Source organism: Euphorbia lathyris, chromosome 4 (assembly GCF_963576675.1).
Source record: "Euphorbia lathyris chromosome 4, ddEupLath1.1, whole genome shotgun sequence".
Classification (NCBI taxonomy): domain Eukaryota; kingdom Viridiplantae; phylum Streptophyta; class Magnoliopsida; order Malpighiales; family Euphorbiaceae; genus Euphorbia; species Euphorbia lathyris.
Window position 1 is genome coordinate 10,672,263 of NC_088913.1, and position 10,714 is coordinate 10,682,976.

Consider the following 10,714-nt stretch of genomic DNA (forward strand, 5'->3'; position numbering starts at 1 on the left):
ATCTTTTGACTCCATAAGGACCTTCGTCACATTGTCTTTGATCTCTGTTCTCAATCCTTTGACGATCCGTACTTGCTTCCCATCCGCAATAAGGAACATCTCCGTGTCCCCAAGGACGGTAGTAACGAGTTCGTCCTCTTCCTCGTCTTTGGATTGAGGGCGGATTGACAAAGATGCGGAGTATGTTTCTTGAGCTACTTTCTGATTTCCGCTGATCATCACTCCTCCCTTGGTTGTGGGAATATACATCGCCAGATGGTGTATTGAAATTAGAGCCGCTACTTTTGAGATAAAAGGGCATCCCAATATGATGTTGTACGCTAATTGTCCATTCATGATAGAAAACTCGAGATCTCCAATCCATGCATGATCCTTATCCACCAATTCACATTCTAAGGTCACCTGTCATTTTGTTTGGATCGTATGGCATGTTACTCCTAAGATGTCCACAATGGTGGTCTCTATCTGGATTGGGTCAACTTTAAGCTTGGCAAAAGCTCCTCTAGTGACAACGTTGCATGAACTGCCTGTATCTACCATTACCCGCTTCATCTCCCATCCTTCTACCATCATGGTGATAACAAGAGCATCCGCGTGTGGAGGAATTGCTGGATCAATGTCTGCGAACGGGCGATTAAGTGATGCTCTATCGAGGGCGGTTGTTCTGGATTTTTTAATTGAGGGCTGACATCCTGGTCCGCCAGCAATGACATTGATAACGCCTTTAGCTTTCTTTCTTGGATCATCCTTTGGCTTATCTTCATCTTTCTTTTTGTCATTCTGGACGAACCTGTCCAACTTCCCTTTCTCAATGAGCCTTTTGATCTCCTTGGCTAGTTCCTAACATGCATCTGTCTCATGTACATTTCTTCTGTGATATCTACAATAATTTTTGGTATTTCTCCCTGTATTGGTGTATTCCCCCCCTTTTGGTTCGGGATATGAAATGCTCCGTTTGTGCTGGCTATTTTCTAGCCACATCAGCACTTCACTCTTAGGGGCGTTCAATGGTGTGAACGATGGTGTATACGCCGATTTATTTCTGGAACTCCTGCATCTACTCCTGGTGGATGTATTAGAAAGATTTTCCCTCTCCTCGTCCCTTCTTCGGGATTCGCTTTTCCCTTTTTTAGAAGGGGATGCAGATTCTCTTCGGATGTCATCAACTTCCATGAAGTCCTTGCATCTTTCCATTAGATCTGCAATGGTCCTAGGTTTGTGTCTGATCAGATCCTCTTGCAGACTTTTACATGTTGTATTCTTTATCACTGCTTCAACAGCTGTGGGGACGTCTACATCTACCACTTGAATGCACAACTTGTTAAATTTGTTGACGTAATCTCTGAGCGGTTCATCCTCCTTTTGCTTTAATTTGAAAAGCTTTCGTGATGAAACAACCGGCGGAATGCTACCTACAAATTTTGAGCAAAATTCCCTGCTCAACTGATTCCAATTATCTATTGATCCTGGCGGGAGAGATTGGAACCAGTCATACACCGGGCCTTTCAATGTTGTTATTAACATTCGGCATAAGACTGCCTCACTGGCCCCATTGATTGCGAGTAACATGCTATATTTTCTTGCGTGGGCCTCAGGATTATCTTTCCCCCGTGTAACTAGGTATGTTTGGAATTTTGAACTGCCTATGAGTTGCTACTCCTCGATCCACCTCGTGAATGGCGACTCTTTGTTGGCAAAAGGATTATGCCTCGTATTTTCCTCATTTTGCCTTAGCAGGGCGGCTTGAACTGCTCTATCTGCGTAGTCTTGATCTATCCTCGAGGGTCTCCTGCTATGGGATCTACTCCATTGAGAAGAGGAGGAGCTAGACGGCGATGTGGGGTCCGATGGTGATCGTCTACCACCTCTTCCTGGTCCTCTGGGTGGAGGACATCCGCCGCCTTTTTGTCCTGGCGGTGGGGCCATCGGTATTTCCTAGCGAGGTGATTTGGTTCGCCTTCTACGATAGGAACGAGATCTAGACCGTCTTCGCCCACGAGATCTGGTTCGCCTACCACGCCTTGGATCAATACGTTCGCCCTGCGGGTGACCAAGATCTGCGGTCTCATTGGTTTGCCCTTGGCCTTCCTGTGTTCCGGTTGGCACTAGAGGTACCTGACGTTCGCCAATAGTGATTCCTGGATTGGCTGTATTCCTTGGGGGTGCCCGACGGTTCCTCCGACTTCCTTCGGGTACATCTTCAAATAGCCTTTTATTTATTGGCAGAGCACTTTCTAACTCCAGATTGGTGACCACCGAATCCGCAAGATGAGAGAGTAAGAATGCTGAATCACGACGAGCCCCTGGTCTGATAATGGCGGCCTGCCAAGCTGATGTCTTCGAACTTGGCGGGGGACGATACAAAGGGGGAATGACTCCCGTTGTGGGTCCACCTACAGTGGGATTCTCGAGGTACGCTCTCAATCGATCCGCCATATCTGTTCCATAGACGTTTCCTACCAAATCCTTGACAACATCGGTGAAATAATCAGGCGACATCTCCCTAGCATCTTGAACAAGCGGTGCATCAGGATCCAAATTGTTGGTATTTGTCTGGGGATTACTGACTGAAGTTGGTATTGAAGGTGTTGTTGTTCCAGTTGAAGGGTTCTGCCCTTTATTTGGCATCTTTGTGATTGTGAACTAAATTCTTTGTGATCAGAACTTCCACGATCACCGCACCAATTGATGACTGATGATGAATTCTTGATAGGAGCCCTTCCCGGTGAGGCGCCGTTGGGATCGGCGGGGGACACTCTGATGCCAAAGTCAGTAATTTGTATGAGAATAAACTGTAAGCACGGTTTTGGAAAGTGTGTACCTCAATAGCTTGGTGTGCAAGTTATTTATACTCATGTAGTTGTAACTCCGAATAACTAGAAAGTCTCCATTAATGCCTCATTAATGGCGGTTACTGGTTTTATTCAAGTATGGCCGTTAGCTTATTAATGAGTTATTAGTTGGCTTTATTGGGAATCGGCTCTACCGTTCTGTTGGCGTATCGAGGTGTGATGGAGGGTCTCCCAAGTGTTTGACTATCAACGGCGTGTTTGAGGAATCTATGTGATTCGCCGTCTAGGAGCCTTGCTTCATACGCCATAGCCTTGGCGGTCCCCTTTATCCGCGGTCGTTTGGTTAATTACACTTTTAGTCCCGTAACTAATAACTGGGTGTTATCATTCTGTAACAACTAAATAAAAAAATTTATTAAACCTAAATTCTAAAAATACGTCTTCATCTATTCGAGAGGTAATTTTTCGCTTCTCCTACCTTTCAACCTATTATAATAGTTAGAGTTGCAAGTTTGAGAGATTGAATTGATGAGGATCAAAAGTTAGTATTATAATTTTTGTATTTAGTTGTTATAGAATAAGGAAGTTTGGAAAGTTGGTGAGACACTTGTAAAGTTTAGGAAGCTAATGTATTTTTATGGATAAGTTTAGAGAGCTCGTATTATGAAATAAGCAAGTTTAGGAAACTGGTGAGATACTTGTAAAGTCCAAAGAGCTAATCTATCATTTTTGACAAATTCAGGGAGTCGTTGATGTATTAGGCCTATGTATTAAAAAAAAAAAAAACCCCGCTGCGTATATATAAGAAATCACGGGGTTACAATTTAGTGAAGTGATAACGATTAGGGCTTGCAATCAGGAATGCTAGTTGAATCAGATATGGAAGACGTAAAAGGACTACTTGATGATGAATCTGGTGTGTGTGACTGAATTCCTCTCTCTTTCCTAGTTCGTTAATTACTAGTTCATATATGATCAATCCATCTTATTTTTCATTTAATTTTGGGTTAACTGTAGAAGTAACACGAGAATTTAGGGATCTTCGACCAGTTCATTATCTATTTAAGATCGAAAACTTCTCCCTGCTTTCTAATGTTAAGGTCGACAAGTATGAATCACCTGATTTTGAGCTTGGTGGATACAACTGGTATTTTCCCCCCTTTTTTTGTACCTGCTATTTATCTGATCTGCTGTTTCTATGATGCTAACATTTTGAGTTTTTGATGCAGGAGATTGTGTGTTTATCCGGAAGGAAAGAAGAAAGTGAATGAGAATAAGCATATCTCTCTCTATTTGGTTGTATCCAAATCAAATTCATTTACATTGCATAAGGAGGTTAATGTCTACTTCAAGTTGTTTGTTTATAATCAAATTCTGGATAAGTATTTGACTGTTCAAGGTAATATTCACTATTTGTTGTTGCTATTGTTCACATGAATTTGATTATAGCTCCAAAACATCAAACGAATTGAGCTTATTTGCTGCTAGCTCTGCATAATGCATACTGAATTTTTTGGATTCTTTGATCATTTGGACAGAAACCAAGGGACACCTTAATGTGAAAACACTTAGGACAAATAGTTGTTTACGTTAACTTAGTTGATTAGTGGTTTGACTAGCTGATGATTATGTAAATTTGTTTGGTAAGCTGTTTGTATTAAATGTCAAGTAAAGATATTGATATTTTATAACTATATTTTATTTGAGGGTTAAAAATATCTTTCAAAAGAGATGGAGAAGCTTTTTCAAACCTCTTTTCACCAAACACACTGTTAGAGATTTGACTGTTCAAAACCTTTAAAGTGGTTCAAACCTTTAATTTTACCCAAAAAGCTCTTTACCAAACAGGGTCTTAGTCTGCAATAACACTTGTTTAATTTATATTCATGTGCTGAATTTTTTGAATGCTTTGATCATTTGGGAAGATGCCAACAGGAAGAAATATCCTTGAACCTTATTATTAATGTGAAAACACTTAGTCTACCACAACCCTTTTTTATATTTGTCTACTTAATTTGGGCAGATGCCAAAGGGAGAGTAAGCCGTTTTAGTGGGACGAAAACAGAACGGGGTTTTGACCAAGTACTTCCGCTCAATGTTTTCAATGATGCATCAAATGGATATTTGATTGATGATTGTTGCATATTTGGTGCTGAGGTTTTTGTTTTAGCACCAATTAACAAAGGGGTGTGTGTCTCTCTTGTGAAGGAGCTTGTTAATAACAGCACCTACACTTGGAATGTTCAGATTCAAAATTCTGCAGGGGTTGTTAAACAAGAATCCTGTATATCTGAGGTGTTTGTTATTGGTGGGTATAAATGGTATGTCACAGGTACATTATTATTTGTCTATTTTAAAAAATCAGCTTCATTCATATATGAAAAATGGTTTTGAAAATATGCAGGACCTTATTGCTTTACCCAAATGGGAATTCAAGCCAGAAAGGCAAAAGCTTGTCCTTGTTTCTGCAAATGCACGAAGCTCTTACTCATGGACATAAACTATCTGTTGAATTTGTGGTTCGTGTCAAAGATCAACTCCATGGAAAACACCATGAGAAAACAAGTGAATATTATTGAACCTATTTGACTAACGAAACTCTCATGTCTATTTTAGTAGTTTTCTATACCAACTTAACTTCAATTTCATATTTTGCAGCTACTAACCAATTTTATGGATCTATCGGGGATTGGGGCTTCTCCGATCTTATACCTCTCAGCAAACTCAATGACAAACTCAATGACGGATACCTAATCAAAGGTGGTATCATTCTTGAAGTGCAATTTTCTTTGATGATACTGACAAAGGAGTTCTCTTGAAACTAAGTTAATAGTATTTTGACATTTTGGACTGACAAAGGAGTTCTCTTGAAACTAAGTTAATAGTATTTTGACATTTTGGATTGAACAAGTTCAAAATCTTTTGGTCTTAGATGTGCTTTTGTGTAAATTTTCTGCTATGCATTCTTAGATTGACAATATTTTTAACCTAGATTTTAATTGCATCTGTTATTAATTCTCTTTCTTAAGTCTCTTTGGTTATTTATTACCTTGCTTGGAATTTCTTTGTTGCCTTCCTCTACCCAAGCTTTTTTATGCTTTCTTATCAAGTGTTTATTATCTATACTTTTTAACTTAAGTCTTTTAACCAGTACTTATTGGACACTACAAAATTCACCGGCGGATTTCATCTCATCTTAATAGAGAAAGTAAATTTACACGTGTCACGCGAATATGGCACAAACTAAATACATAATACATGTCTTTTAAGGTTAATGCACACTGATTAAGAAATGTAATTAATTTTAAGTAAAAGACTTTGTTACTCTTGTATTAATTATATCCACTAGTAACTTTATCTATTCCCAAGGTAAAAAGTCAACTTAAATAGGGGTATATTTGGTAAAAGTAAATTAATGTGCATAGATTGATGCAAAATATCATGTATTGGGGAACAAAAAACCTTCTCTAGAAAGACATGTGTTGTGGAACAGAGAGAGTACAAAATTAGGGTATTAGTAATTTGGTACTTGGGTTAAATTGGGATTGATGTGTACAACACTAATTTAATAGTCTGCATAAGATGATTGTAAAACAACAACACTAATTTAATAGTCTGCATAAGATGATTGTAAAACAACAACACTAATTTAATAGTCTGCATAAGATGATTGTAAAACAACAACGGTGAAATAGGTGTTACTTCTTTGTTTTTTTATTGATTAAAATTAGAATATATTAGTTTTTATTATATTATATTATATAAAATAAATAAATAAATGTATAATAGAATTGGCTCAAATTGTCTTTACTGTGTAAGTGAAGAGCTTAAGGCCCCGTTTGTTTTACCTACTGTTTGCTGTTGCTATTTGCCGTTTTTTGTTACGGTTTGCTGTTGCTGTTTGCCGTTTTCTGTTACGGTTTGCTGTTGCTGTTTGCTGTTACGGATTGCAATTTGCTGTTTGAAAAAAAACTGCTTTTCCAAAAAGCAGAGATTCTCTGTTTTTGTAAAAGGCTGCATTTCGGGTGTAAAAGATAAACAGGAGATCACTAACCAAACACCCAATACTACTTTTCAGATGTAAAAAGCAAACAGGATGTCACTAACCAAACATCTAAAACTCTCAATTTTGAAGTGAAAAGGCAAAAAATAGCATGAAAATGAGCAAACAAACATCCCCTAAGTGTTGTTTGGTTCATCAGTTGCCTTTTAGGTAACATATATCATTTTATTTTTCTATTAAATCAACTATTTTAAATTTTTACTAAATAGTTTTTGTCTTTTGTTTATAATTAAAATGTAAAAAACAGTTCTGAAAAATAATTTATTTTTCTATTAAAAGCAACTATTTTAAATTTTTACTAAATAATTTTTGTTTCTTATTTAAAATTAAAATGCAAAAAAACAGTTCTGAAAAATAGAAATAATAAACAATCACCCATAAAGGTGATTAGACAGAAATAGTAAGGCTTAAAGCACTTTTTGGTTTCTGACCTATCCAAAATTTGTGCATTTAGTCCATGACCTATTATTTGGTTATATTTGGCCCCTGACCTATCAAATTAGATAAAATTCAACCCATATTGAATGAAAAATTAACTTTGTTGGAAAATTAACAGCAGTCACCAGTACAAAAACGACACATGACACATAAATAAAATTAATTTTCAATTGGAGATGGCAACAGTAACTATTTTACACAGTAAAAAAATCCTAAAAACTTTTTCTATTGTTCCGATAGAGTGAAAATTAATTTTATTTATGTGTCATGTGTCATTTTTGTATTGGTTATTGCCGTTAATTTTCCAACGGAGTTAATTTTTCATTCAATATGGGTTGGATTTTATCTAATTTGATAGGTTAGGGGCCAAATATGACCAAATAATAGGTAAGGGGCCAAATGCACAAATTTTGGATAGGTCAGAGGCCAAAAAGTGCTTTAAGCCAAATAGTAAATATGTATAAGTGATTTAGCTATAAAATGGGGAGTCCTTAAATTAATTTTAGAGGAATTTTTATACAGTAATTTGGCACAAAACCATACTTCATGTTATACATTAATTTCAGAGGAATTTTTATACTCTATCACTTATAAGTGGGAGCTTAATTTAAGGTGGATATCAACATTGTTGTTGTTAGAGATCCTATTTATTTTAACCCTTTTAAATTACTGAGTTCTTGTTTGGGAAGTAGTTAATGGAAATAAATAAGAATAATGAAATGTAAAATATAATATTAACTTTGTTTAAAGTTGTTTTTGAAAGTAAACGAATGTGAGTGAAATTTAAACTTTTACTTCTTTTAATCTTCAAATTGGAAGTTAATGAAAGTAACAGAAAGTTTTGGAGGTTAATAAAAGTAACAGAAAGTAAACTTTATGCAGAGTAAACTTTAACTTTTCTCTCATTCATATTTAAACTCCCGAACGAAGTCAAACTTTTAACTCTTATGTAGATTTTATAAACTCTTAAACAATGTTAATTTTTAACTTTCATTTCCATAACTTTTCTTTCGTTTCATTTCCATTACCTCATTTAAGAGCATCTCTAACAGTTTTTTGGTTTGGTTTTTAAGTTAAAAATTTGAGGATGGAGATTTAAAATCAACTCTAACAGCCTTTTAGTAGCTCTTCAAATCACTAATAGTTTCTACATCATCTCTATAAATAAAGTCTCTCTCCGCTTTTAGAGTATCTTCAAGAAACTATTAAAAATAATATAAACAATTGACTCTTAGTGATTTAAGGAGCGACTAATACATATCATATCCAACAATACTCCTCATATTCACTCATTATTTATTATTTTTATTATTTTTATTAATAAAATTATTAATTATTATTATATCTATCAGTAGTGAGAGAAGATAAACTCCTCAATAATTAATTAATAATAATAAATAAAATAAGGAGGACATTAAGAGCAATGAAAATGCTAGTAATAAAGTTTAATACATCATTTGCCCTTGAATTTGTCCAAAAAAATTGGTTGATCCCTGAACTTTCAAAGAATCCCCCCATTCAGATTGCATAAAATATCCAGTTAGCCTCATAAACTTGCGTAAAATGTAATCAATTAATCACTCAATTGCAAAAAGTAAATTAAATACGGAAAATGTATTGCATGCGTTTTTTTTAAGTAAAATGACCAACATCGAGTATGCAGTTCTAATATTAGAGAAGACAAGTTTTACAGTTGAGCAAATAAGAACTTCATTTTCAATCTACTCTGTGAACTATGTAATAACATTTTAAGGCACGTGCTTACTTTTTTTTTCGAACCAAGTGATTAATTAATTACATGTTACGCAAGTTTAGGAAGCTAACTGAATATTTTATGCAAGTTGAGAGAGCTAACAAGATACTTTGAAAGTTTAGAGGGCCAACGAAATTCAGAGAACAAATGATGTATTAAGCCTATTAACAATTTATCATTGAAGAAAATATCTTTTCTCATTATTAGTAGATATAATAATAATTAATAATAAATTAATAAATTAAGCTAATTGAATATTTTATGCAAGAAAATATCTATTTCATATTAGATGTCTTTTTGGAGGGAATATTAATCAGCAATCTTGATTTTTAATAACGGCTACTAAATTTATTAACAACTAAACGATGAGAGAAAGAGAGAAAGCGAGCGTGCGGGTGAGGGAGCGTTCAAGGGAGAGGGACCGGCCGACGCTAGGCGGTGGGCAGGCGCGGGTGGTGGGCATGTGGCCGGATCTGACTGGGGGCATGGGCTGTGGGGTGGATTTGGGGGCGGCAGGGGATAGGTTGAAGGGCGAAAAGGTTGCGGCTTGGGGAGAAGTCTTCGGATCTGAGGCGGCAAGGGGGAGTGATGTGGGAGATAGGGTTTCGGCTGGACAGGGAGGTGTGTCGGCAACGTATGAGGGAGTGCCGGCAGGCTAGGATGGCGTGAGGCGCGAGATTTCCGGATCTAGGGCGGAAGGGGAGAGCAAGGCTAGAGGCAAGGGTTCGGCTGCCCAGGAGGATGTGATGACTGTGCTGGTGGGAGGGCCGGTAGGACAGGATGGAGTGACAAGTGTGTCCTCCGGATCTAGGGTAGTAGGGGAGAGTGAGGCAGACGGCAGGGGTTCGGCTGTCCTAGTGGGCGGGGCTAATGCCGCAGGAAGCGCGGACTAGGCGGGTTGCGGGGCTGTTGTGTGCGCTGGCCTGGCTTAGGCGGGCGGTGAGGTTTCGGGTAGGGTAGGAATTTCTAGGGTTGGCCAGATATTTGGGGACGTGGCTGCCTCCGTGAACCCTGCCGTGGCAATTGTGTCTCCTAGGTCATTTGGAGATATGGTAAATAATAACAAATCTGACCATGGAATTGGGAGAGTTTCGTGGAAGGATACAGTTATGGGAGTAGTTGAGGAGGAGCCTTGTTTAGATGAAGCAATTATGGAGGGAGATTCGGAAGAAGTTTATTCTGAGTCTGATGAAGAGGATCAGGATCAGGATGATCCGTTATGTCCTGTAATCCGGCTCTCCTCAGCTGATAAGCGGGCGCTTAGGGATAAGTGGAGGATCTCTTTAATAGTAACGGTGCTTGGAAAGAGAATTAGTTTTAACTATTTCGCTCAGAGGATCCAAGCACAGTGGGCAAAGAAAGGGAAAGTCAGTATTACTGATTTAGAAAATGACTACTATGTTATTAAATTTACTCGGGTTGAGGATTATAACGCTGTGATCAATGGGGGACCGTACATTATTTCTAATCATGTTCTGGCATTAAGGCCATGGGTTCCTAATTTTAATCCGCATGATTGCTCGGTAAACAGGATTTTGACATGGGTTAGGTTCCCGGGACTACCTATCGAATATTATAGTGAAAGTTTTCTTAATAAGATAGGCGGTTTTGTTGGGAAGGTTCATCATTTGGATAAAACTACAATTGGGGCTATTAGAGGTAAGTTTG

At 37.5% G+C, this 10,714-nt stretch overlaps 1 protein-coding gene across 2 annotated transcripts; it reads left to right on the forward strand.

Annotated features, from left to right (window-relative positions):
* Positions 1-3,604: 3,604 nt before the first annotated feature.
* On the forward strand, positions 3,605-5,820 carry LOC136226604 (uncharacterized). 2 transcript variants are annotated; one of them, XM_066015182.1, is made up of 6 exons: positions 3,605-3,708; positions 3,810-3,939; positions 4,022-4,191; positions 4,816-5,113; positions 5,197-5,357; positions 5,451-5,820. In XM_066015182.1, exons 1-6 carry the CDS (start codon positions 3,654-3,656, stop codon positions 5,609-5,611), a joined length of 975 nt encoding a protein of 324 aa, XP_065871254.1. In that variant the 5' UTR covers positions 3,605-3,653; the 3' UTR covers positions 5,612-5,820. The 2 variants fall into 2 exon arrangements, with proteins under 2 accessions (XP_065871254.1, XP_065871255.1); XM_066015183.1 differs by having other exon boundaries at positions 4,816-5,100.
* The last annotated feature ends 4,894 nt before the right edge of the window (positions 5,821-10,714 follow it).